Source organism: Mesocricetus auratus, unplaced genomic scaffold (genome assembly GCF_017639785.1).
Source record: "Mesocricetus auratus isolate SY011 unplaced genomic scaffold, BCM_Maur_2.0 Super-Scaffold_100008, whole genome shotgun sequence".
NCBI classification, from domain to species: Eukaryota; Metazoa; Chordata; class Mammalia; order Rodentia; family Cricetidae; genus Mesocricetus; species Mesocricetus auratus.
The window spans coordinates 78,954,033-78,981,784 of NW_024429192.1; the positions used below are offsets into that span (position 1 = coordinate 78,954,033).

Below are 27,752 nucleotides of genomic sequence, written 5' to 3' on the forward strand. Positions count from 1 at the left end.
CTCAACCCCATGTCTGCATCAGCCAGGCTGCGTTTGGCCTCTACCCACTTCCCTGCCCCCGTTGTCCCTAGGGCAGAGTCCTTTAATCCCTTTGCTCCCAAGATCTTAACAGGCTTGCTTGATAATAGTGTATATGGGGACTGAGGGGCCCTGGGGACTGACAGGCTCTCAGAGGAATGGAGCATGTGGGTAGAGGCTTTGGGACAGTTCCTTTATCTCCCCCACCTCTGAAGCAAATGCAGCTGTTGAGTGGGCAGCCCAGCACTCGACAGTTTCCATAGCCTCCTGCCTTCTCTGATGACATTAGTCCATAGGATACTATGGGACCAGAGTGGATGGATGGTGGTCTGCTGTGTTGGGTAGAGGTGGAGTGAAGCATGGCAAGCTGTTTTCCCTGGGCTTGGGGTTGTCTCCCCCCACTTTTAATATTTTTTTGAGACAGGGTCTCTCTGTAACAACTCTGGCTGTCCTGAAACTCACTCTGTAGACCAGGGCTGGCCTTGAGCTCACATAGATCCTCTTGCCTCTAACTCTCAAGTGCTGGTTAAACCCTCTCAGTATCTGAGCCATTTATGTGACTGTGGAGCCCACTGGCTGAGGGGAGTTGTATGGTATGCGTTGTGTGAGAGATAGCAGGAGACACGGTCCCCAGCGAGTGAGTGAGACAAGGTGCTCGATGCATAAGCATAAGGATGTAAGTTTAGATCCCTAGAACCCACACAAAGCAGATGTAGCCATGTGAGTCTGTAACCCCAGACCTAGTGAACAGAGACAGGAGGATCCCAGGACCCACTGGCCAGCTGGTCTAGTTGAAATGGTGAGCTCCAAGCTCAGTGAGAGACTCTGCCTCAAAGACTGAAGTGGAGAAGCAAATGAGAAAGACATCCTGAGGCCAGCAGGGATGGTGCACATCTTTTTTTTTTTCTTTATTCTGAGACAGGGTTTCCCTGTGTAACCGCCCTGGCTTTCCTGGAGCTCTCTGTCTATAGACCAGGCTGGCCTCGAGCTCAGAGAGATCCACCTGTCTCTGCCTCGCGAGTGCTGGGATTAAAGACGAGCTTTAATCTGCAGCATGCACAGCCAGGGTCTGACTTTCCCTCCCTGACCCCTCTGTCTTGCTGCATCCAGGTGGTTGTGCTCATGGACCCAGGCGAAGACCCGGAGGACACACTTCGTGCGCACCGGTCCCGGGAGTGCACCTTTATATTTGACACCGTGTTTGACCAGCATGCATCTCAGGTTCATACCACCCCCTCTGCCTCTAACTCCTGAACCTGGCTCCTAGGCTGTCTCATGTCGGCCTTCCTCAGAGTCTCCCTGAGGAGCGAGGAGGTTGTGGGGAGACAACCCATGAACTCCTTCAGGTCGCCAAGTCCTGTGGCCCACTCTGGGGGTTTCTCTTGAGTTTGTTCACTGGTTCCTTCATTGCACGTGATATCAGGACATACAGGCCTTTCCCACACCACCATTGGGCAAGGTTAAACTGAACACATGTGTCCTGCTCATTATAACATGTGATGGCCAACAAGGCCCTCTTCCGGGAGAGACATCTAAGGCTTAGAGTGCCCATAAAGACAGGCAGGGGTCTGGCAAGAGAAACCTATAATGCTCATCTCACAGACAGAGAGCCTCCAGGAAGTCACACAGCAGGGCCCAGTGCTGGAGGTTAGGACCAGGCATTGATCTTTCTCATACACCTGCCACTACCATCATCTGTGAGACCAGAAGATGGTACCACATGCAACCTAGCCACACATCAAGAAGGGGAGCCAGGGCCTATCGAGGATAACAGTGAAGGTAGGATTTGAGCTTAGGACTCCTGAAACGGCTGTCACAGCACCAGGGTAGCAGCATCTGGGGGAGATTTTGGACCCGAGTGAAACAGCGTAAGTGAGATGGGATGCTGTGCATGCATCCCTGTGCTACCAAGAGAGGGAAGGTCAGCTGCCCTGTATGCAATACCAGATTCCTCACTTCTTCGTCTCTTAAGAGTCTTACATTTTTATGTGTATGAGTGTTTGCCTGCATATATGCAAATGTTCTATGTGCATGCCTGGTACTCACAGAGGCCAGAAGAGGGTGTCAGGTTCCCTGGAACTGGAGTTACAGACAGTTGTGAGCTACCATCTGGGTGCTGGGAATTGAACCCTGGTCCTCTGTAAGAGCAGCTTAACCATTGTGCCACCTTCCCAGCCCCCTCCCTCCTCCCCCTCCCCCTCCCCTCCCCGTCCCCCTCCCCCTCCCCCTCCCCCTCCTCCTCCTCCTCCTCCTCCTCCTCCTCCTCCTCCTCCTCCTCCTCCTCCTCCTCCTCCTCCTCCTCCTCCTCCTCCTTCTTCTTCTTCTTCTTCTTCTTCTTCTTCTTCTTCTTCTTCTTCTTCTTCTTCTTCTTCTTCTTCTTCTTTCCAGCAGGGTCTCACTGTTTAGCCCAGGCTGGGACAAATTCACCTGTAGTCTAGAATGGTCTTAAACTCCCAATCCCTCTGCCTCAGCCTTCCACATGCTAATTACAGATGTGCCCTGCCCTGCCCAGAAGTCCTCCTGCATCTAAGAAGCTTGTCTCCAGGTGTGTGAACTATCTGCTAGCTACTGGATGCTGCAGGACATGCCCCTCCAATACCAAGTGGCTGTACTGTCACTGTCTATGGCTCTGTGAGGGGTACATGTATTTAAGATTGGATGTTCAAGGTGCTGTGGTCATCAGCTCTTTGGAGTTACATGTTGGTGGTGGTCTCCCACTTGGTCATCAGTTAGTACTGGAGTAGCTAGGAGATAGTTCATGCTCCTGGGGACAGATTTCTTAGAAGGGCTGTCTCTAGGATAGTGGCTTCATTCAGCATGGTGATCTCAGAGCTTCAGCAGGGCCAGTGGGAGCTCCCTGGACTTCCAAAGCCTGGCAAACAGAGGGCACATGTATTCATGCTGGATGGTCAAACCTCGAGGCTGATGTTAGTAAGTCCTCTGTGAGTACCAGGATAGAGGATATATTCAGCACCTCAGCTATGCAGCTAAGTGCCCAGGGCCATTCTTAGCTAATCACACTCATGCCAGGATGCTTCCTATGTCTGCTGTAGGGGACATAGGAATGTGGACAGTTTCTCAGTAAGGACACTTAACACAGAAGAAGGGCCTGCTGGGGACACTGGTCACTTTTTGTTTTCAGACAGGTCTTATTATGTATTCTTGGCTGTCCTGTAACTTGCTGTGTAGACCCTTGAACTGACCTTGAACTCATAGAGGTATGTCTGCTTCTGTCTCCCAAGTGCTGAGATTAAAGGTTTATGCCACCGGATCCAAATGGTCACTTTTGACAGTACCGCTGTCACCCTCAGCTCAGGATTAAGCTATTATTGTAAAGCAGAGTGGCTCCCTATCTACTCTCTGAGCAGAGGTCATGTCCAAGGTCATGATGGCATTCCACAGAGGGACCTGGTCACTGACAGTTATCAGCAAGCTACTTCATGCTGAGTGCTACACTCAAGGCCCCAGTGTCCCTTGCAAGCATTTTTTTTTTTTTTGGTTTTTCCAAGACAGGGTTTCTTTGTATTGTTTTGGAGCCTGTCCTGGAACTCAGTAAACCAGGCTGGTCTTGAACTCACAGAGTTCTGCCTGTCTCTGCCTCTTGAGTGCTGGGATTAAAGGCATGCACCACCACCACCCGGCTCCCTTGCAAACCTTACATAATATTCAGAAATATTTCCTTCTCCTAGCTGGATGTGGTGACACACACCTTTGACCCCACCCATTAGGAGGTAGAGGCAGGAGGATAAAGAGTTCAAGGTCATCCTCAGCTACATAGCAAGTTGTGGCTAGCCTGCACTACATGAGACCCTATTTTCTGTCTGTCTGTCTGTCTGTCTCTCTCTTACACACACACACACACACACACACACACACACACACACACTTCCTTGTTCTACATGTGAGGCATTCGTCTGAGATCATACCACACACAGCAGAGCCCAAATTCAGACTTAGCCTATGCCTGTCTGAAGTCACAGAGAGGCAGGTTAGATTTGGTGGCTTTCAGCCTAGCTTGGAGAAACTATGAGCAGCCAGAGCTGCACCAGAGTGGAGACTCAGGAGGTGCAGTAGAATGGAGTGTTGGTGGCTAAGCCAGATGAACCTGTGTTTCACTCACCAGCTCCAGGTGTCTCTTCTTGAACTCCCCCACGGGCAGGGAGCTCACTACCTGCATGTCTCCTCCTGGGCATTGCTGCCTTTGTTTCACAAGACTCCACTCCCTGCCCAGTTTCATCCCTCCAAGTGGGATCCTGATGGTAATGACGCAGTTCTAAGTCCGGTCCTCAGTCTTTCAATTCTTTCAGTAGTTTCAGGATCGACTAGCTCCTATAGGAGTGGGTGTCAGGCCTCCTGGTGGGGGGAAATTCCAAAATTTTGTTTGTTTCTTTGGTTATACTCCCACTACGTAGCTCTTGCTGGACCAGAACTTACTGTGTAGACCAGGTTGGCGGCAAACTCACAGAGATCTGCCTACCCCTGCCTCCCAAGTACTGGTCTCTGTCTTTTCTAAGCAATAGACCTCCTGACTCAGGCTGGGCTGTCCCCTTACTGTCTGTCCTCCTGTCTGTCTACAGGAAGCTGTTTACCATGCCACCATCCAGCATTTAGTGGAGGGCGTCATCTCTGGATACAATGCGACAGTTTTTGCCTATGGCCCCTCAGGTACTGGGTTGGGCATTGTTTCCAGGAGGGTATGGGCATGGTGCCAGCAGAGGTCACCTGCCCCATTCTAGAGATAAGGTCCAGGTAGCCACGGATGATTTTGAACTCCCAATCTTCCTTTCTCCATCTCCCAAGTGCTGGGATTATAAGTGTGTATCCCCATGACTGGTTTGTGCCATGCCATTTCCATTGCGCGCGCGCGCGTGCGCGCACACACACATACACACACTCTTAATGGTTTCTCAAGACAGGGTCTCTCTGTGAAACAGTCTGGCTGTCCTGAAACTCTCTCTGTAGACCAGGCTGGCCTGGAACTCACAGAGATCCGCCTGCCTCTGCCTCCAGAGTCCTGGGATTAAAGGTGAGTGCCACCACCACTCAGCTGTATTTATGTGTTTTTGGTAGTGCCTGGGATTGAACTCTGGGCCTAATGCTTTCTAAGCTAGTACTCTAGCACTGAGCCTCATTATAGGCACCAGGGACCTATGTGCTGGGCTTTGTCATCCACACCTTTTAAAGGTGAGAGTGTTCCCTCTTCACAGGAACAAGTCCAGAGAATCAGATAGCTGTGCCAGAGCACGTAGCCATCCATCAGGGTGGCACTTTCCCAAGGCTGATGCTACATTCAACCCCAGCCTGTGATTTTCTGCTCGGGAGGGCTGTGGATTTCTTCTCTGAGGTTATGAGTGATGCTCTATCAATGTTTGCTAACAGGTGGCATGAGCTAAGGCAGGAAGCTCACAAGTCCCAAGCCAGCCTGGGCTATATAATGAGACCTTGTCTGGAGTAAATAAGGAAAGGAAAAAGAAAGGGCCAAGAGTATGCCTGGTCAGGGGCTACAGAATAAAGCAGTTCTCTTCTCCTTGGGTGAGGACTGGAACCCTGTCTGTGTAGGTGGGGGCCTGGCTGCTCACTCACTCACCAGTCAGTGAAGTGCCTGGCTTAAGGGAAGGACAAGCCCATGCTGTCCTTCTTGGGGGCAAATCGGGAGGGGACCCCTTATAGAGAACACCTCCTGAAACTATGCAGGATGCCAGGCCTCTTATTGCACAGCACATTTAAGCCCCACCCTCCTGCAGGTGCTGGGAAAACCCACACCATGCTGGGCATGGATGCAGAGCCTGGCATCTACCTACAGACCCTCACTGACCTCTTCCAGGCCATCGAGGAGACCCAGGACAACATGGAATATAGTGTGTCTATGTCTTACCTGGAGGTGAGCTGACTCTCCTGCCTCAGTTGGATCAATTGCAGAATGGGTACAATAACAGCTGCCTGTGCAGAACTCATTCTCAGGCTGTGAGCGCTCCGGCAGCTCAGGCTTCCGATTGGTTCTTTTAAAAATATTTTAGGGGGCTGAAGAGATGGCTCAGGAGGTAAGAGCATCAGCTGCTTTTCCAAAGGACATGGGTTCAGTTCCCAGTACCCACATGGCAGCTCACAACTGTCTGCAACTCTACTTCTAGGTGATCCAACATCCTCCTCTGGCCTCTAAGGGCATTGTGTGCAAGTGTTGAACAGACACAGATGTTGGCAAACACCCATACTAATAAAATAATTTAAAAATTATTTATGCTGGGCATAGTAATGCATGCCTTTAATGTCAGCACCTAGGAGGCAGAGGCAGGGAGATCCCTGAGCTTGAGGCCAGCCTGGTCTACAGAGTGAATTCCAAGACAGCCACAGCTACACAGAGAAACCCTGTATCAAAAAACAAAAACAAAAGCAAATTTAAATTTATCTGTGTGGTGTGCTTTGTTCTGGATGTGAATCTGTGTACCACATGCTTTCCTGGTAGTCACAGAGGCTGAAAGAGGGTGTTGGATCCTCTGGAACTGGAGTTACAGACGTTTGAAATCCACTCTGTAAGTACTGGGACTTGAACCCCAGTCCTCAAGAACAGCCAGCACTCTTAAGCCCCAAGTTATTTCTCCAGCCCCTTCCTTATGATTCTTTGCTACTTTGTCCCAACCTTTCTGTTCTGTTCCAGATTTATAACGAAGTCATCCGTGACCTCCTGAATCCATCTTCTGGGTTTCTGGAGCTGAGAGAAGATTCTAGAGGCAGCATCCAAATCGCGGGCATCACAGAAGTATCCACCTCAAATGCTCAAGAGGTGAGGGTCATAGCCCAGCCCATAAAGTCCTCCTTGCTTACGTTTGCTGCACAGGACCAGCAGGCGGGTTCAAGCTGAGCTGTTTTCTGGCACCTGAACTTGGTCTGAGATCTCAGGTCTCTGTAGTCAGCTATGCTTCCTTGCTGGTGCTCCAGGCAGACATCACCTATCGATCCTGTAGGCTGCCCTCAGCATCCAGGTGCAGACCCAGGCACGTCTCAGCACACTATATCAGGTGAACATAGCTTGGCTTGATATCCTCTAGCTGACCTGATGATTGTTCCTTTACAAGGGCAGGCAGTAGATTTTCCTGCACCGGCTACCCTCATCTCCTCCTGCCTCCCCTTCCCTTCCTTTTCCCTTGTCTTTCTTTTTTTAGAGACAGGGTCTCTCTATGTAATTCTGGCTGTCTTGGAATTTGGGATTAGACCAGGCTGCCCTGGAACTCACAGAGGCCCACCTGCCTCTGCCTATTGAATGCTGGGATTAATGGAGTTCACTACCACACCTTTCTCTCCATCTCTCTCTCTCTCTCTCTTTTTTTTGTTTTTTGAGACAGGGTTTCTCTGTGGCTTTGGAGGCTGTCCTGGAACTCGCTTGGTAGTCCAGGCTGGTCTCGAACTTACAGAGATCCGCGTGCCTCTGCCTCCCGAGTGCTGGGATTAAAGGCGTGCGCCACCAACTCCCGGCTCTCTCCATCTCTTTTAAAATTTATTCATTCATTCACTATTTGTTTGTTTGATTGTTTATTGAGTCAGGGTTTTTCTGTGTAGCCATGGCTGTCCTGGAACTCATTCTGTAGGCCAGGCTGGCCTCAAACTCAGAGATCCACCTGCCTCTGCTCTGCCTCCTGAGTGCCTCTTGAGTGCTAAAATTAAAGGTGTATGTCACCATCACCTGGCTTAGAGGACAATTTCTTTGAAAAGATTTATTTTTATTTTATGTGTATGGGTGTTTTACCTGTGTATGTCTGTACACCACATGCATGGCTTACAGAGGCAGGAAGAGGGCAATGGATCTCCTGGAACTGGAATTACAGATAGTTTGTGAGCTGCCATGTGGATGCTGGGAAATGAGCTCTGGCCCTCTGGAGGAACAGCCAGTGCTCCTAACTGCTGAGCTGTCTCTCCAGTACCCCACCTTGTTATTTTTTGTGAAACGGGGTTTCTCATTGGTTTAGAACTTGCCAAATAGTAGGCTGCTGCAATGGTCATCCTACTCTCTCTCTTTTCAGTACTGGGATTACAGACACATGCCACTATGTCCAACTTGTCTCCTTCCTTCCTTGCTTCCTTGCTTCCTTGCTTCCTTGCTTCCTTGCTTCCTTGCTTCCTTGCTTCCTTGCTTCCTTCCTTCCTTCCTTCCTTCCTTCCTTCCTTCCTTCCTTCCTTCCTTCCTTCCTTCCTTCCTTTTGCATTGATTCTGGGATCTAAACTCAGTCCGTGCAGTAAGCCCTTTACTAATGTAGCTGTCTCTTTAGCCCTGGATTTTGTTTCTGAGACAAGATTTCACACTGTTAGCCTATAGCCTGGGATTCACTATGTAGCCCAGGCTGGGCTTATACTTAGAGCAATCCTCCGGCCTCAGCTCTTTATTTTGTTTTGTTTTGTTTTGTTTTTTTTGGTTTTTTTTTTTTTTTGGTTTTTTCGAGACAGGGTTTCTCTGTGGCTTTGGAGGCTGTCCTGGAACTAGCTCTATAGACCAGGCTGGCCTCGAACTCACAGAGATCCGCCTGCCTCTGCCTCCCAAGTGCTGGGATTAAAGGCGTGCACCACCAACACCCGGCTCGGCCTCAGCTCTTTAAATGTTAGGATGACAGATTTGAGTTACCATGGTCTGAATGACAGTGAGCATCTCAGCTCCCCTCACTCTTGCCCCATGTATGCTGTGCAGTCCTACCCTGGTTCCCACACAGCAGGGGCTCAGGAGAGGATTGCTGCCCTGGTTCTGTAGCTGCTTGCATGACAGAGCGGTTCACTTCCATTGCCAACCCCAACAGTTCTGCAGCTGCCTGGAGTTGTGACTTGAAAAGGTTCAGGGCTGCTCTAGGCTCTGTGGGGAAGGGGTGAGTTGGGCTGGAGATGTAGCTCAGTTGGTATAGTGCTTGCTTAGCATGCATGAATCCATGGATTCCATCCTCAGTACTGTGTAAACTGAGCATGGTGGCACACGTTTGCAATCCCAGCATACAGGTCATCTCTGGTTACATAGTAAGTTTGAGTTAATCCAGGCAATGTGTCTTAGTTAGGGTTTCTATTGCTATGGTGAAACACCATGACCAAAAGACAAGTTGGAAAGGTAAGGGTTTATTTGGTCTATGGTTCCATATTGTTGTTTATCATTGAAGGAAGTCGGGACAGGTACTCTTTTCTTTCTTTCTTTCTTTCTTTCTTTCTTTCTTTCTTTCTTTCTTTCTTTCTTTCTTTCTTTCTTTCTTTCTTTCTTTTTTCCGAGACAAGGTTTCTCTATATTGCTTTGGAGCCTGTCCTGGCATTCACTCTGTAGACCATGCTGGCCTCAAACTCACAGAGATCTGGCTGCCTGTGCCTCCTAAGTGCTGGGATTAAAGGAATGTGCCACCAATACCTGGCTAGGACAGGTACTCTTAATAGGACAGGAACCTGGAGGCAGGAGCTGATGCAGAGGCCATGGAATGTTACTGATCATGGCTTGCTCAGCCTGCACCCAGGACCACCAGCCCAGGGATGGTGCTATCTACCATGGTCTGGGCCCTTCCTCATCAATCACTAATAGTTGAATCTTTTTTTTTGTTGTTGTTGTTTGTTTTTGTTTTTTTTTTTTTGAGACATGGTTTCTCTGTATTGCTTTGGAGCCTGTCCCAGCACTCACTCTGTAGACCAGGTTGGCCTCCAACTCACAAAGATCAGCCTGCCTCTGCCTCCCCAATGCTGGGATTAAAGTTGTGTGCCACCAACGCCTGGCGTATAGTTGGATATTATGGAGGCATTTTTCTCAATTGAAGTTCCCTCCTTTCAGATAACTCTAGCTTGCGTCAAGTTGACATAACATTATCCACTACAGTAAGATTTTTGTCTTAAAGGGGGAATAATCCATTAGTCACATCTGTCACTGAGAGGAAGGGCAGATTGGGTACACATCAAGAATCTTCAATTCCGCTAGTTGATTTAACTAATTAATCGCTTCATGCCACAAACCAGAAATTGCTGCTATAAGCATCCCAGCCCCAGAGCGCCCTTCCCCCTTTTCTTGGCTCTTTCTAGATCAAATGTATGGCCCCTCAGGTCTGTGATCTGCCTTCCTTTCCCTCTGCCCTCAGATCATGCAGCTACTCACCAAAGGCAACCGGCAGCGTACACAGGAGCCCACAGCTACCAACAAGACTTCATCACGCTCCCATGCAGTGTTGCAGGTCACTGTGCACCAGAAAAGCCGAGGCGGTGACCTGGCAGAGGAGGTGCGCCTCGGGAGGCTCTTCATGGTGGACCTGGCAGGTGCGGAGCGTGCAGCCCAGGTACAGCGCCTCTGAAGTGCACCCACTTTCAGATGTTATTACTGTCTTTCTATTTGGGGTCTGTCATCTCGGTCTGAGTAGAACCTTGCCTGTCCTTGTTTAGATATGCTTCGGTACCCAGGACAGCGTTGGGCCCAGGAGAGCTGACTGAGTCTTAGGTAATGGATCCTGCAGGCATTTAGTAAGGAAGGCAGGTAGTCAATGCTCTCAGAGGGTTGCCCTTGTGGCAGGCAGCTCATCCTGCACCTACTGAAGGTGTCCCACTTGCTGTGTGGGCTCATCCTGGGCCTAGGAAGCCTTGTGTTTGGGTGACATATGTAATCAGATAGCAGTATCCAGGGAGGCCTGTGCTTTCACAGTCTACGGAGCCTGTGGCAGGAGTCTTAGGGCTGAGTCCAGACAGGTTCTGAGGAGTTGGGTTGGAGTACAAGGAAAAGCATTTGAAGTTCCCCACTGTGGGAAGGTAGGTAGGTGTACAGGATCATGGCAGAAAAGGCTGTATTGCCCTTTGCAGACCCAGTGTTACCAGCAGGCGGCATTTCCCTGCCCCTCTAGTACACACACCAGACAATGATGCTTATTATCTCCATAGCCATAGCCCTCCCTGGCCAAGTTCAAGTCCAGTACTGTCTCTGCTTTACAGTACAGACCTGGAGTTAGTCGCAGTGGTACATGCTTGTCATCCCAGCGCTTGAGAGGCTGAGGCAGGAGGAGCGTGAGTTTCAGACTGGCCTGGTTGACATAGCAAGACTTTGAAAACAAAAAGAAGGGGCTAGGGATGTAACTCAGGTGGTGGAGTGCTTGCCTAGCACACATGAAGCCCTGGGTTCCATCTTCAGCACTGTGTAAAACAAGTGTGATAGTGCATGCATATAATCCCAGCACACGTCTATATTCCAGAGGCGGAGGTAGGAGAATCAGAAGCTCAAGGCCATCCTCGGCTACATAGTGAGTTCAAGGCCAGCAGCATTAAATCTAATCTGTATGTCCATGTGCCACTTGTGTGCCTGGCACTGTGAAGGTCAGAAGAGGGTGTCTGATTCTCTGGAACTAGAGTTACAGACACTTGTGAGCCACCGTGCGGATGCTGGGCTCAGATGTATTTGTTGGCTCCTGTACCCATCTTCACCTGCTCATTTAGTTCATGCCATTGAGTACTCAATATGGCCAGCTGCCTGCGTGGCCCGCAGGGACAGTTGTGACTTCCCAGAGCTTGCATCCTGTGGGGGCAGCAGATGAAACAACCCTGATGGTGTGGAGAGGCAGGAGACTGCTACAGAGCCTGTGCATTAGAGGAAATAAGTGGGGCTGTGTTGGGGGGATCAGGTGCTGGGGCTGTGGACTCTCAGAGAGCCATCAAAACCCTCTCGCTTGCATTTTGTTGTAAGCAGTGTTGTCTGGGTCCCAATCTGTTTATTTCAGTTAGCTTTTCTATGTCAATCAGCTCTATATCTCCTGAGAATGGATGCTTAATACTCTGTGATACTCTGTCAAGGGGTTCTTCAGTCCTTGGGCTTGTGACCCCCAGGACCAGGGCAGGCAGGGCCATTCACTCCTTTGGACTTCAGTCCCCTCCCTGGGAACGGGAAAGGGACTCAGGCCCTGTTCAGCCCGACCTCTCTGCTCAGACTCAGAACAGAGGCAAGAGAATGAAAGAGGGTGCACACATCAACCGCTCGCTGCTGGCACTGGGCAACTGCATCAATGCGCTTAGCGAGAAGGGTGGCAGCCGTGCTCAGTATGTGAACTTCCGTGACAGCAAACTCACGCGCCTGCTGAAGGTAGGTGCTCCAGCTGGCAGTTGGGAGGGGTCACCATAGCTGACAATATCTTCCAGGAATTTAACCACCAGCACAGAGGCCTGGGGCCCTGAAGACATCACTCTGCAGAAGTCTGAGTGTGTGGCCAATGCTTGACTCCCCATCACCCTATCACCCTCCTGAGTATCCTCATTCACAAGCCCCTAGTATAATCTGTGAAACTTTTCTTTTTCTTTTCTTCCTCCCTCCCTCCCTCCCTCCCTCCCTCCCTCCCTCCCTCCCTCCCTCCCTCCCTCCCTCCCTCCCTCCCTCCCTTCCTTCCTTCCTCTTCTTTCTTTATTTTTTGAGACAGGGTTTCTTTGTGGCTTTGGAGGCTGTCCTGGAACTAGCTTTTGTAGACCAGGCTGGTCTTAAACTCACAGAGATCCACCTGCCTCTGCCTCCTGAGTGCTGGGATTAAAGTCATGTGCCACCACCACCCGGCTGAAACTTTTCTTTATACTAGGCTTGATGCTGTCTAAATAAATAAATAAGCAGGCAGTAAATAAATCTCCTTGCATCTTCTCTTGGTCTAACCTGCTCTCATCAAAATAGCAGTCAGATGGGAGCCCTGGAGGAGGTCCCACTTTTCCTGGGGGTCTCCTTCCCAGGCACTAACCTCACTGTGGTCCCCAGCATCGTCTGCCCTTCTCCCAGACCTCTGATAGTACTGGAGGAGCGCTGGGGCCACCGGTGATGTGGGGAGCACATGGCTCCCATCAACCCAATTCTGTGGTTCTCACTGAGCAGGATGCCCTGGGAGGCAACAGCCGCACAGTGATGATCGCCCACATCAGCCCGGCCAGCACCAGTTTTGAGGAGTCAAGAACCACATTGCTCTATGCCTACAGGGCAAAGAACATCAAGACAAGGGTGAGTGAGTGGGAAAGATGGCCTGACTTCAGTCCCTAGACCCACATTAGAAAAGAAAGCCAGATGTGGCATCTTGGAAAGACAGACACAGACAGATCCCTGAAGCTGGCTGGCCAGCCAACCTAGCCTCTTTGTCAAGCTCCAGGTCACAAGGTGAACTGGGCATCATAGTGCAGGCCTTTAATGTCAGCCTTCAGGAGGCAGAGGCAAGCGATCACTGTGAGGTCAAGGCCGGTCTGATCTATTAATATAAGGCCAGCCAGGGATACTTTGTGAGACCCTGCCTCAAAATTGATTAGTTAACATTTAAAAACAAGGCAGATGGAGCCTGAAGAATGACACCTGAAGTTGATTTCTGACCTGTATACTCATGAACACACACATGTACACCACATGAACGTGGATCACCCCTCCATACACTCACACAAGCAGTGGTGGCAATAGTCACCAGTGGGAAGATTTCTAAAAACAAAACAGAACAAAAAAAGCCTGATGACGTATTTGAAATCTTTTATTATGGTAAGATATACATGGAATATTTTTTTTTGGTTTTTGAAACTGAGTTTCTCTGTGTAGCCCTGGCTATCCTGGAACTAGCTCTGTAGACCAGGCTGGCCTCAAACTTAGAGAGATCCGACTGCCTCTGCCTCCTAAGTACTAGGATTAAAAGCATGCACCACCACTGCCAGGCTTCATTTAGTTGTTCCTTTATTCCATTTTTATTTGGTGTGTACATACAAGTGTGTGCATAGATGCATGTCATAGCAAGTATTTGGCTGTCAGAGGGCAACTTGTGGGAGTCAGTTCTTCTCTCTCCACCATGAGGGTTCTGGGCCGAGAGGCTTGGTGGCAATCACCTTTACCCACCCAACTTTCCGTTTTAATCACTGTGGGTTCACAGCATGGTAGTCTTGGTATAGTCACTCTGTGGTGCTACCGGAACTATTGTCCATCTTTGGTTTGTTTGTTTGTTTGTTTTTTACGAGACAGGGTTTCTCTGTTTTGGAGGCTGTCGGTCTAGCCTGGCCTCGAACTCACAGAGATCCGCCTGCCTCTGCCTCCCGAGTGCTGGGATTAAAGGCGTGCGCCACCACCGCCCGGTCTGGTTTCGTTTCTGTTTCTGTGATAAAATACCCTGACACAAGCAATCTCAAAATGAGAAAGGCCCATTTTGACTCAAAATTCCAAGTTATGGTTCACCATTTTGGGGAAATCAAGGCAAACATAGAAACTAATGCGTGTGTGCTTGCTTTCTTATGCTTGGCTCAGTTTCTCTATTCCTATGTAGTTCAACACCCCCCCCCACACACACATAGGGAATGGTGCTGCTCACTGTGGGTACCATCAATTAACTTACTTAAGACCGTCCCCCTCAGACATGCCCAGAGCCCAGTCCAATGTCGATAACCGCTCTTTGAGACTCTTCCCAGGATGATTGTGAGTTGTGTCCAGTTGACAAAGCCAGTCACCACACCCACCATGTCACTTCTCAAGCCTCTCCTTCAGGACACTTCTCACCATGCCTGACCTGATCTATCTTCAGGTCAAGCGTAACTTGCTGAATGTCTCCTACCGCATCGCGCAGTACACAGACGTCATCTCTGACCTGCGCAGGGAAATCGAACACCTCAAGTCAAAGATTGAGAAGCAGGATAAGGAGAAGAAAAGTGACCCCAGCATCCTGGATATGCAAGGTAGTACTGAGTACACTCGATGCCTCGTCACCCTCTTCTCCCTGGAACTCTGTGCCCAACATGCAGGTTCCATGGCCCCATTGCCTTTCCTAGCCCAAGTGCCTGGCAGTGGCCATTCTGATTTCTGCATTCACATTGGTCAAGTGATCCAGCCAAGGGCTATTGTTCCTGCTTCCCTGGGAGCCTCCGGCTAGTTCTAGTTTCTTGCCTATAAGATATGAGGACTAGAATATTTTTTTTTTTTGGTTTTTCGAGACAGGGTTTCTCTGTGGCTTTGGAGGCTGTCCTGGAACTAGCTCTTGTAGACCAGGCTGGCCTCGAACTCACAGAGATCCGCCTGCCTCTGCCTCCCAAGTGCTGGGATTAAAGGCGTGCGCCACTATATCTGGCTTAAGTTCTTTTTGGTGTGTGTGTGTGGGTTCAAGACAGGGCTTTTCTGTGACTTTGGAGGCTGCCCTGGAACTAGCTCTTGTAGACCAGGCTGGGCTCGAATTCATAGAGATCTGCCTGCGTCTGCCTCTCAAGTGCTGGGATTAAAGGCGTGGGCCACCACCACCCTGCTATGTCCCTTTTTTCTTTTTAATTTCATTTTCTTTTTTTTTTTTGGTGTGTCTCTGTGTATGTGTGTACACCCACATACTTCTGCATGTGGAGGCCAAAGGTCAGTGTTGAGTATCTTCCTCCCTCTCTACCTTGCATTTTTTTTTTGAGTTTAGGGAGAAAATTATTACAGATTCATAGGTAGGAGCATGAGATTTCGGTGTGGTTGTTAGCCACATAGCTGATATTCTGCTGCATGGTAAATGAGGGAGGGGCCTTCTAAGAAAGAGTTAGGAAGCCAGAGCATCAGAAAAGGCACCCCGGCTCTGACCCACCTCCAAGAGAAAAGACAGAAGGAGAGGAAGAAGTTGAACCTCTCTGAGTCAGGACTCAGAGCAGCAGGTGGACCCAACACAACCTCAAAGAGGCTCACAGCGGCTGCCTTTTGCCTTGACTTTGTTCTTTTGTTTTTGAGACAAGGTAGACTCCCTGTGCAGCCTTGGCTGTCCTGGAACTCACTGTGTAGACCAAGCTGACTTTGAACTCGCAGAGATCCTCTTGCCTCTGCCTCATAAGTGCTAGAATTAAAGGTGTATCCCCTGTCCTCCATATCTGGCTCTTATTTTTTTAATTAACTTAAAATTTTTAAATTTATTTTAGTTGTATGGGTTTTTTGTCTGCATCTGTGTCTGTACCCCACATGTGTGTAGTACCTAAGGAAGCCAGAAGAGGGTGACAGATCTCTGAGACTGGAGTTACAGATAGTTGTCAGGCGCTATGTGGGTGCTAGGAGTCAAACCTGGGTCCTCTGAAGAGTGGCCAGTGCACCTAAATGCTAAGACATCTCTCCAGCTCCCATACTGTTTTTTTGAGGCAGGGTCTCTCTCTGGATTTGGAACTTAGCAATTGATCTATGCTGGCTGCCCAGTGTGCCCTAGGGATCCACTTGTCTTTGCCTCTCCCATGCTTCAGTGCTAGAATTATAGATAGGCGCTATCACACCTGGCTTTGGGGACTGAATTCTCTCTCTCTCTCTGTCTCTCTCCCTCTTTCAAAAAAGAAAGAAAGAAGGAAGGAAGGAAGGAAGGAAGGAAGGAAGGAAAGATAAAACTGGTAAAAACAGATTCTCAGGGCACCTGTGTGGGGCTTGGAGGCGAAGCCACTGCTTCCTATGTGAACATGAGGACCTGTTAGGATCCTCAGCACTCCTGTAAAAAGCCAGGTGAAGCAGGCAGGATGGTGGCACACACCTTTAATCCTAGCTCTTGGGAAGCAGAGGCATGCAGACCTCTGAGTTTGAGGTCAGCTTGGTCTATAGGGCCAGTTCCAGGACAGCCAAGGCTACACAGAGAAACCCTTTCTGGAAAAACAAAACAAAACACAACACGATGAGCAAATTGGCAAAGAATGGGCTGGCAAAACCAGCAGAGACAGCTGATCCGAACAGGGGAGAGCTCTTGGACCCCAGACTGACAGCCGGGAGGCCAGCATGGGACTAATCCAGACCCCCCTGAATGTGAGAGTCAGTGAGGAGGCCTGGGCAACCTATGGGGTCCTGAGCAGTGGATCAGTGTTTATCCCTCGAATACTAACAGACATCATGTGTCCATAACACAAAGAGGGATGCACTCTCAGCCTGAACTCTTAGGGGGAGTGCCTGGACCCTACCCTGTGTGAAATGACAGACTCTAGATATCCCCTATGTGAAAGGAATTGACAATAGGGTGGGAGGATTGGGGGTAGGGTGGGAGGATGGGGGGGATGGTGGGAGGGTGAAGGAGGAGGGGAGGGAGAGGGAACTGGGATTGACATGTAAAACAAGCTATTTAAAATTAAAATAATAATAATAAAAAACACAACACCAGGCAGCACTGGGTGTTTCTAACCCCAGCACCGGGTAAGGGAAGGGTTTGGAGGATTGCTAGAGTTTGATGGCCATCCAGTCTGGCAAGTTGATGGGCTGCAGGATCAGTTAAAGACCCTGTCTCAAAGCATAAGGTATGGAGAGACTCTGAAAGACACACAACATTGACCTCTAGCCTGGCATGGGCACATGCAACTGCATGCATACACACAGATCCCATCGACAGGTACACAGCATATACACACATAACCCTCTACCCCTAAAAGGACATATGTACCAAAGTCAAGTTCATTAAATATATGCACACATGTTCTTTGGTTTATGAAGATAAGTTTTGGTGTAATTTACAGAGGACTTCTAAAATCAATAAAAATAAGCAAGCAGCCCAGTGATTAATAATGGGCAAGACATTTATTAGACAATTCACAGAAGAACTGCTTTTATTTTTATTTTTATTTTCATTTTATTTATTATTTGTGTGTGTGTGTATGTGTGTGTGTGTAGGTCAGAGGACAACTTGCAGAAATTGGTTTACTTCTTCTACCATGTGGGTTCTGGGGAATTAAACTTAGATTGTGAGGCTTGGCTACAAGCACCTTTACCCACTGAGCCATCTTGCCAGCAATACAGATTTTTTAGTGGCAGTGAACATATAAAAAAGTGTCAAATACTTTAGGAAACATAGGTGTCAGCTGAAATAGCTTTCACTTCTTGGACTAGGTAAAAATAAAGTTCTAGGGAATATGAAATGTGTATTAAATGGGTAATATAACAACTAGACAAAAATTAAGGTTTTCAAAGAGAAGTGAGACCATGACATTACCCATCTACCAACCTTCATTTATCCATCCATATGCCACCCATTCAACTACCCATCCACGCATCTTTTCTCTATCCATTCGTCCACCCACTCACCCATTCCTCCATCCACCCATGCTCCCAAATGCATGTTCATCCACACACTTACTTCCCATCTATCCATCATCCATCCCTCTCCATACATGCACACACCCACCCTCATGTACCCCTCCATCTATTAACCATCTGCTCACATATCCATCTGTCTCCCCATCCATCTGTCCACCCAAATACACATTCGTCTGCCCACCCACCCCCATTCATCCATCCCTCTGCCTTATCTATCATCCATCTACATTTCCATGCATCCACCCACCCACATATCTATGCATCCATCTCTCCACACATACATCTGTCTATCAAGAAACATCTGTCTGTAAAAAACCCATCCATTGATCAATTTATGTACCATCAATTACCTACCCGTCCATCCATCCACACATCCTCTCACCTACACACCCACCCATCCTCCATCCATCCACACATGTCCATGGGTCATGGCTCATTTTAACGAGTGAGCGTGGAGTCCAGCCCACCAGCCCTCTTCCCACCTACAGTCACAGTACCCCATGATGCAGAGGAGGACAGTCGTCTACAGATGAACAAGATCCGGGCACAGCTTATTGGGGCTTTCAAGGAGCAGATGGAGATGCGGCGCAGCCTTGTGGAGCTGGAGAATACCAACATTGAGCTGCACATAGACATGTCTCGCCACCTACTGACCATTGCGGAGTGAGTGCTCTGTTGCTAGGCACAGTACATCCCATAAGGAAAGGTAAGCCAAGGAACAGAGGGGGCTGCTTTTTGCTACCATCTGGAGGTCCCCAAGGAAGCAAGTCCTGTCTCTGTTCCTCTCCTATTGGTAAGCTGGGCCAAGCAGGAGACACTTCTAGATCTCTTAAAACTGGGGTTCAGAGCCAGCCCCACGGGCCAGTAAATATTAACACAATCTCTCTCCCATGGTTCACTTGCCCGTATGCATTCCTGATCTGAAGGTAGCATGACCCTGTGCAGAGAATAGCAGGGATGCCCACCGTCCACACCAGGCATCTGAAGGTGAAAGGGGTTCTAGTGATCATTACACTGGGACAGTGGGTGTCCCGCCAATTGCCCTAAAAAACACACACATGTCCACCCACTTAGGCGGTGACTTCAAACAGCACTGTCACACTCACACCCGTTGCTTCTTTTCACTCTCTATTCTTGCTTCTCACTGTAATTCCCCTCCTCTTCTCTTCCCCTCCCTTCCCTCCCTTCTCAGTCCCTTCCCTTCCTCTCCCCTTCTCCTTCCCTTAACCCTCTTTGTTTGGAACAAGGTCTTGCTATGTAACTCAGGCTGGCCTGGAACTTGTAATCTTCCTGCTTCTGCCCCCTGATTGCTGGGACGACAACTGTACATCTCTGTTTACCATGGTCACTGTCGTCATTATGCTCACCTTCCTGCTCTCTCTTCAATTGCACGAGCAGCACAGTGCTTACACTGCAGCCATTCTAAACTTGCCGTGCTGTGGGGCGCACCTTTAATCCCAGCACTTGGGAGGCAGAGGCAGGTAAATCTCTGGGTTCGAGGCCAGCCTGCTCTACATAGGGATGGATACATATGTGGAGAAGATCATGAGGGAGACCTGATTCGTCTCCATCATTTTCCCATGCTATGAGTAGGCCTAGAGAGCTCTGGGTGCTAGATGCAGAACTCTCCACTCAGGCTGATACCTGTGTCCTGACTCAGCTGGGAGCGGGAGAAGACCCACCACCATGTAAACATGGAAAGCAGTGAGAAGGACGAGGAGCCAGGGGATGCTGATGCAGAGGAGGTGGAGGCTTCAGAGCCCCCGGAGGTGGCTCTGGCCAGAGAGGAGGTGAACCTGCTCCTGGCCGAACAGCAGAAGACGGCAGCCCTCAAGGTGAGAGAGAGAGGGATACTCAGCCATGGCAATGGCGCTTATTGTCTGAGCCAGGCAATGCTTTGAGAGTTCCTTCTCAGCCCATGAAACACAGCTAGCTATGTGGTCACAGCCACCTGGGTCTCAGACTCAGAGGTGTAGCTCAGTTGGTAGAGATTTGCTTATCAAGCACAAGGCCTAGGATTCCAGCCCCAGCAACAGGTGTGGTGCTGGACACCTGGAATAGTAGCACTCAGGAAGTAGAGGCAGGAGGATCAGAAGTTCAAGGTCATCCTTGGTCAGACTGGATGCATGAGGCATTGTCTTCTAAGAAAAAAAAAGATAGGTGGTGTGCTCTGTTGCTAGGCACTGTACATCCCATAAGGAAAGGTAAGCCAAGGAACAGAGGGGGCTTACCCAGTACTTGAGAGGCAGAAACAGGAAGATCTCCATGAGTTCGAGGCTAGACTGGGTTACAGAGCGAGTTCCAGGACAGCCAGGGCTACACAGAGGAACCCTGTCTAGAAAAAAATAGAGCTTTTTAAAGAAATGAGCTGTTTATGTAATAGCTGGCTAATGAGTAAATGCAATTTAGGAAAAGTATAAAACTCTTGCTTGAGGAAGCTTTGGGGGAAGGCCAATGATGCCAGGAACTGGGTGGCTCATTAGCTAAATGCTGTGGGTGTGTCCAGTGATGTCAGATTGTTAAAAGCAAACATCATTTAATTCTCTTAAAAGCTATGTAACGAAACAAGAGGCCCTTCGTGTTTCTACACCTGCCCGCTGCAGTCTCGGCTCCTGCCGTCTCACTTCAAATTAATGATTAGACTCTCTACAGCTTTTAAAATTAAGATAGATGCCTCTTGTCTATGCCAGTGATGTGCTTCAGCTAAATGGCATGAACCCCAAGGGCAAATTCAGATATCAACAAGTGATGGAACCTGCAGTGACAAGCCTGCCAGTCAGGAGCTACACAGAGGTGAGCCTGTCAGTCAGGAGCCTGCAGTGGTGAGCCTGCCAGTCAGGATCCTGCAGTGACAGTCAGACAGGAGCCTGCAGTGGTGAGCCTGCCAGTCAGGAGCCTGAAGTGGTGACCCTATCAATCAGGAACCTGCAGTGCTGAGTCTGTCTGTCAATAAATGAATAATTAAGCAAAAGTCAAGGTTTTAAATAGCTGGAGGCCATGCCCTGGGGCTTCAATGAAAACTAGCCATGTCCTGTGCCCTGAGCTCAGATCTGAGGGGAAGAGACACAGGTGTGACTTGCTGGAGCAGCTGTAGTCACTGGAACAGGTGCAAGTGGGCAGAGGAGGGCCTGTTTTTCAGTTAGGGAGTTGGGAACTCAGAAGGCTGTGTGGAGGGGAGTGGAAGAGGGCATCAGGGGAGTCTGGATGGAGTTGGGGAGGACTGAGGGGAGGTTGCTTGGGGAGGAGTAGGGATGAAGGGAGTGAAATCAAATCCTGATCATAAGGAAGGTGGCAGAACACATCTCCTGCAACTGTTATCTACCCATCCCTTGGGGACCAAGACTCTGGGCACAAAGGCAGTCTGAGCCCCACACGTGACTCTCTGGGGGCCATGTGGAGTTAGTCGAGTGGTGTGATAGCTTTGCTGAGTCACCTGAGCAGACTCCAGCATGAAAGTGTTTTATAGGAGTGGTCAGTATCTCCATCAAGTGCACACAGACACACAGACACACACACACACTCACACACTCTTGTTATGAGCACACAGAGCATATGGACACATAGAAGCAAGTCCATAGGCATATCTATGTACAGAGATCTGGAGACCTGCCTGGTAGGTGTGTAGAACCTGGCTACAGGCTGTGTGTGGGTCTCAAGGGCTCCCAGATCATTTTACACAGGGTGAGCAGTTCAGGAGGCTTACAGTAGACAAGCTCTCCCTGTGTCCCCTCACGTGCTGATTGAGATGATCAGGACCTGGAGTGCAGCCCACCGCCTTGTGAGATGGAACACCCTGGAGGCATGTCACAGTGTGAGGGGGGTGATTATGTTTCCTGGCATTGAAAAGGCGGTTTGCCACTTACAGTTCCCAGTAGGAGGGGCTGCCATTCCACAGCACACATGGCCCCATGCAGAAGTGCTGGGGTGGTTCAGGAGATAAGAGAAGGAGTAGAAGAGGGGGCCAAGAGTTCCCACTCCGGTTTCTGCAGGAAGGAGCAGATGGGGTGGATAGATAAGCTTGCATTTCTGAGAGACATGAAGCTTCCGTTAACACTTGCCCCCAAACTGGAGCAGCACTAACAGCCCATGACTCATTCAAGGGCTGGGAATGTGAATCAGCCGGTAGTGCTCCTGTGTAGTCTGCATAGAGTCCCGGGATCATCCCTAGCACCGCATAAACTGGACTCTTGGTGGTGCACACCTGTAATCCCGGCACTCTGGATGCAGGAAAATCAGGAGTTCAAGGTCATCCTCAGCTACATAGTGAGTTTGAGGCTAGCCTGGGCTATGTGACTCTGGCAGAAAAGAAGGTGGGGCTGGGGAGAGGAGAAGGAAGAGGAGGAAGACTCATCCAAGTTCTGCTTGAGGAATGAAATGAGTTTATTAGGGATTTCTCAGGGTGGTATGCTGCTAGGATGGATGGCTGCATTTTCTGCAAAGTTACCAACACCCTGCCTAGAAAGCTCCCATATTTTCTTAGAAAATATTCATTTTTATTTATGTTTCTGTATGTGTGTGACTGTGTATGCATGTGAGGGCAGTGTCTGAGGAGACCTGAAGAGGGCATCAGATCCCATAGAGTTACAGGTAGTTGTAAGTCACGGGCTATGGGTAATGGGGACAGAACTTACATCCTCTGTAATAGCAGTATGTGCTCTTAACTGCTGAGTCGTCTCACCAGCCCTGAATCTCCTGTATTGTGTGGCTCTGGGACTACAGAATTCCTGCACAATTGGAGAAGAAAGGGTTTATTTTAGGTCATATTTCAAGCACGGTCCATCATGGTGGTTAGGCTTGGTGGCAGGAGCATGGGGCAGCTGGTCACATGGCATCCACAGTCAGGAGGCAGAGATGGATGGATGCAGGTGCTCAGTTCACTTTCTCCTTACTCAGTCCAGGACCCCAGCCTAGGGAAATGCTGTGTCCTATGTTTAAGGTGGGTTTCCTAATCAACAGAGGCCCTCACTGGCATGGCCACATGCTACCCAGTTCACATTATTGTCCATGTGTGTCTTCTAGGCAGCTGTGGCTCTGTCAAACGGACCTCGCCAGTATCGGCCCTCCCAGGAGCTCATCATTAGGGCTGGCTGCCACATGTCTCATGAGGCTGACTAACTGTGTCCCTGCTTGCCCCAAGCTGTCCTTGTCTTCCCACAGGCTGGGCTAGAGCAGCGCCTGGCCCATGCCAAGCAGAAGGCCTCCCAGATGGAGAAGCTGCTGCCCAGGCAGGTGACCAGTGAGGACCAGCGGGAGGTGCTCCAGCTGCTGTGCAGGGCCCACCAGCTGGAGGTGGAGAACACAGAGCTGCAGGCTGACAACTTGTGTCGCAAGAACCTGCTGTGTCAGAAGGACTTCGTGATTCAGCGATACCACCAGCACCGGATGCTGTGTGAGCAGGTCATCCAGGGGCAGCGGCAACTGATGCAGGGTAAGGCCAGCTTGGTGTGTGTGATCAACTGGTACTGCATTTGAAAAAGAGAAACCACAGGACGAGGGCTAGGGAGATGGCTCAGTCAGTTAGGTGTTTACAAGTGTGGGGACTCGAGTTTGAGCCCCAGAACTCATTAAAAAGCTGAGTGTGGCCGGGCAGTGGTGGCGCACGCTTTTAATCCCAGCACTTGGGAGGCAGAGGCAGGTGGATCTCTGAGTTTGAGGCCTGTCTGGTCTACAGAGCAAAGATGGCTGGCTAGCTGGCTTAGCATACTTGGCAAAGTTCCAGGCTAAAGGGAGACTTTGTCCTAAACAAAAGGTGGGTGATGCCTGAGGAAAGACACCTGAGGTTGTCCTCTGACCTCTACATACATGCGGTGTCTCTCTCTCTCTCTCTCTCTCTCTCTCTCTCTCTCTCTCTCTCTCTCTCTCTCTCTACTCACTCACTCACACACACACACACACACACACATACACACACGGGTGCGCACGAGCGCTCACAGGTGTGCACATGAGACAGAAGGACTGGGGACATAGCTCATTGGTATAGTACTTACCTAGCAAGCCTAAAGCCCTGAGTTCGATTCCCAGCACCATAGATAAGCAAAAACACTCTTTGAAAACACAGGACAAGAGTACAGCACAGACACTGTCCTGCCACCATCCTGCTTATTGTGGCTGGCTCCCTGTACCCACCCCATCCCTCCCTCCTTCCCTACTGTCCTCCTTTCCCCTCTTTCCTCCCTCTCTTTTCCCCTCCATCTTCCCTTCCCAGCGTTACATTGCTTAACTCAGGCTGTCTTCAAACTCATAACTGTCCTACTTCAGCTACCCTAGTGGCTAGCTCCAGCTTTTTTGTCTCCCCAGGTAGCCCTGGCTGGTCTGAAACTTGCGGTGTAGACAAGATTGGCTTTAAACTCACAGAGCTCCGCCTGCCTCTTTCTCCTGAGTGCTGGGATCAAAGGTGTGCACCATCACACCCAGCCTTGTCTTCACTTTTTAAAAATATTTGATTTATTCCGTATTGTATGTGGGTATTTGTATATGCATACATGTACATATGGGTGCACGTGTGGAGAACAGAGGCCAGTATCCAGGTGTCTTCTTGTACCACAGACCACCTTGATTTTTGAGACAGGGTCTCACATTGAACCTGGAGCTCACTGAGTAGGCCAGTTTAGCTGGCCATTAAGTCCCAGGAATCTTCCTGTCTCTGTCTGCCCATCGCTGGAGTTAAAGTCACACACCACTATTCCTACTCTTTTATGTGAGTACTAGGGACCCAACACATGTCCTCATGCCTGAGCAACAAGCACTTTACCCACACAACCATCTTTCCAGCCCTTTCTTTCTCTCCAAGGCTGGATCTCATTGTGTAACTCCTGCCTCAGGTCTCTCTCAGGAGTGGGGACCCCAATCATTTCCCTAGCTCTGTGTTTTACCTGTTTGGGATATTTCCTGTGAATTCAGTCATATACTACATGGTCTTTGGTGTCTGATTTCTTTCACTTAGCATAACATTTCTTAGACTCATTCATGTTGTAGCAGACACCACAATGTCATTGGTTTTCATAGCTGAGTCATATTCCACCACATGGACAGTCCGTGTGTAAAAGCTCATCTGTTAGTGTTGTCACAATCTATGGCTATTATGAACAGCACTTCGGAAAACATTCATGTTCAGTTTTCTTTTCTTTCTTTTTTTAATTTATAGAAAGAGGGTTTTTGTGTGTAGCTTTGGAACTTGCTATAGGCCTGGCTGGCCTCAAACTCAGAGATCCACCTGCCTCTGCCTCACAAGTGCTGGGATTAAAAGTATGCACCACCACTTCCTGGCCAGAAAAAGAATTTTAAACTTCAGATGAGGTGTAGCTCAACGGTAGAGTATTTGCTTAGCATGTTTGACACACAGGATTTACCAAGAGTAATGGTGCATGCTTTTCATCCAAACACAGGAGTAAAAGGTCTACAGATCTCTGTGAGCTTAAGGTCATCCTGGTCTACATAGTGAGTTCTCAACCAGTCATATCTGCACAGTGAGACCCAGGCCACACCCTGCCCCCAAAAGACCCTGAGCCCATCTTCATTATCACACACACGCACACAAAAATCATCGGAAAAAATAAAATAGAGCTGGGGATGCCACCTAGTTGGTGGAGTGCTTTGCCTAGCATTCATGAGGCTCTGGGTTCCATTCCCAGCACTGTATAAACCAAGTATGGTGGCACACACCTGTAATCTCAGCACTTAAAGGTTCAAGGATATCCAGAGCTACATAGTAAGTTCAAGGCCAGTCTGGGCAACATGAGACCCTGTCTCAAAAAACAAAACTGGATGGGAATATAAAATACAATATACTGGAGAAAAACTTCCCTTCAAACATCTCTGGTAGTGACTTTCACCTGTGTTGAGGTGGTGTGGTGTACCACATTCCCCAACATCCCTGGTAGTGACTTTCACCTGTCTTGAGGTGGTGTGTTGTACCACTTTCTGATGGCTGCTCTCTTTGCCTCCCCAGACAGTGGCATTTCAGCGCCAGAACCCCTGGAGCAACAGTACCGACTGTACCTCCGGGAACTGGGCGAGGGCACATTGGACCGCCTGCTGCTGCAGCTCTCTGTGATGTCCAGCTCAGTCGGAGTGAGTCCCACTTCCTCTACCTCTGGCTAGGACCATGATCAGCAAAATCCCATGAGACTTTGCCCTAGGTCAATCAGTGCTGGCCATGCTGGGCACCAAGGAAACGGGGAAGGTGACTAAAGAGATATTCATGTACCAGGTACCCAGAGTCAGTTCCAGGTGGAGCATGTGCTGAGCTACACAGGCTGCATAGTCAGACAGGGACCAGGACCAGAGGATGAGCAAGGGAGAGGGCTTGGTGGCTGACGTGCTTAATATGGGAGCATAGGTGCCCAAGGCCCTGGACACAGAAAAGAGCCTGTCACCCCAGTGCTGGAGAGGCAGAAATAGGTGGATCCTTGGGGCTCAGTGAGCTGCCATTCTTGCTGACTTGATGAGTCCCAGGTTCAGTGACAGATCCTGTTTCAAAGAAAGAGAGAAGAAAGAAAGAAAGGAAGGAAGGAAGGAAGGAAGAAGGAAGGAAAGAAAGGGAAAAAGAAGGATAGTTTAGTAAAACAACCAAAGTCTACCTCTGCCCTCTACATGATGCACTGTTCTCCCACATGTGCATTTGCATATGAGCATGTGTATACACATACATAGTGCACACACGTACACAATACAAAATAACTACGGGAGTTCAGCAAGTCTAAATACCACAGCCTGTCCAGTGAGCTAGTAGAGCAGGGTCTCCCGGAGGGCTGGGTGGGTCTGGGTGCTGTTGCCTTGGATCAGGTCACCACTGCTCTCTCTCCAATAGTCCTTGGCTATCCCTGAAGAATCTGAGGTGGGCCAAAGCTGATGGGAGGGAACCCTGAGCACTGCCTTACCATCTCGGTGACTCTGGGATGCATCCTCTGGGGAACGCAGAGAAATACTTGAATTTTATTCCCTCCTCTGGTTTTTCTCTCTTTCTTTGGCTTTTTGAGATAGTGTTTCTCTGTGTAATATTGGCTGTCCTGGAAGGAACTCACTCTGTAGACAAGGCTGGCTTCGAACTCACAGAGATCCTCTTGCTGCTCTTTCTCCATAAACGTGTGTGTGTGTGTGTGTGTGTGTGTGTGTGTGAGTGTGTGTGTGTGTGTATGTGTGTGAGTGAGTGTGTGTGTTTGTGCATGTGTCTGTGGCAGTCAGGATGCTGAAGATGCCACTCAGAGCCTTGTGGGTGGCTCTACCACTGAGCCCCACACCCAGCCCTATTGTTCTTTTGAAAGGACCATCTTTAGCACAGCCCACACAAGCATTTGGCTTCTATGGAACTCTTTGCTCAGCACACTGGGGTCGGGCTCCGGTTCTCAGCACTTAGGAGCTTCTCTCAGCATAGGGAATCCCTTCACCCATACCCGGGCATCTCTAGGGTCAGCTTCTTCAAGCATTTGCCCAGGAGCAGCCTCTGGAGTTCTCACCTGTGGGAGGAGACCATTTGGCTTACATACCATGGTGAGCCGTTAGCCCTACTCTCTCTGGTGTCATCACACATTTTGACCTTTGCTGGTGACAGAAGTGCTGAAGATTTCTTAGTGTCTGGAGGTGTCAGTATCATATCTTCTGGATTTCTTAAGGCTCGTGGACAAGTCTTGCTAAACCATCAGCTGTAACTGCAGAATTCTTCCTTTGTGTGTGTGTATTTTCTGTGCATGTGCAATTGTGTGCAAGTGCATAAGGAGTGTGAATGCCAGAGGACAACCTCATGGACATGATTCCTACCATATTT

At 49.4% G+C, this 27,752-nt stretch overlaps 1 protein-coding gene across 1 annotated transcript in view; it reads left to right on the top strand.

Moving 5' to 3' along the window:
* The window catches only part of LOC101842812 (kinesin-like protein KIF19), a 48,108-nt gene that overhangs the window by 10,497 nt on the left and 9,859 nt on the right, over window positions 1-27,752 (top strand). The window contains exons 3-14 of the mRNA XM_040751452.1: window positions 1,129-1,239; window positions 4,596-4,683; window positions 5,763-5,899; window positions 6,674-6,799; window positions 10,098-10,292; window positions 11,921-12,073; window positions 12,842-12,964; window positions 14,508-14,658; window positions 18,478-18,652; window positions 19,650-19,824; window positions 23,147-23,417; window positions 25,938-26,059. Coding sequence (XP_040607386.1) covers window positions 1,129-1,239; window positions 4,596-4,683; window positions 5,763-5,899; window positions 6,674-6,799; window positions 10,098-10,292; window positions 11,921-12,073; window positions 12,842-12,964; window positions 14,508-14,658; window positions 18,478-18,652; window positions 19,650-19,824; window positions 23,147-23,417; window positions 25,938-26,059 — 1,827 coding nt within the window. The remainder of the gene's footprint in view (window positions 1-1,128; window positions 1,240-4,595; window positions 4,684-5,762; window positions 5,900-6,673; window positions 6,800-10,097; window positions 10,293-11,920; window positions 12,074-12,841; window positions 12,965-14,507; window positions 14,659-18,477; window positions 18,653-19,649; window positions 19,825-23,146; window positions 23,418-25,937; window positions 26,060-27,752) is intronic.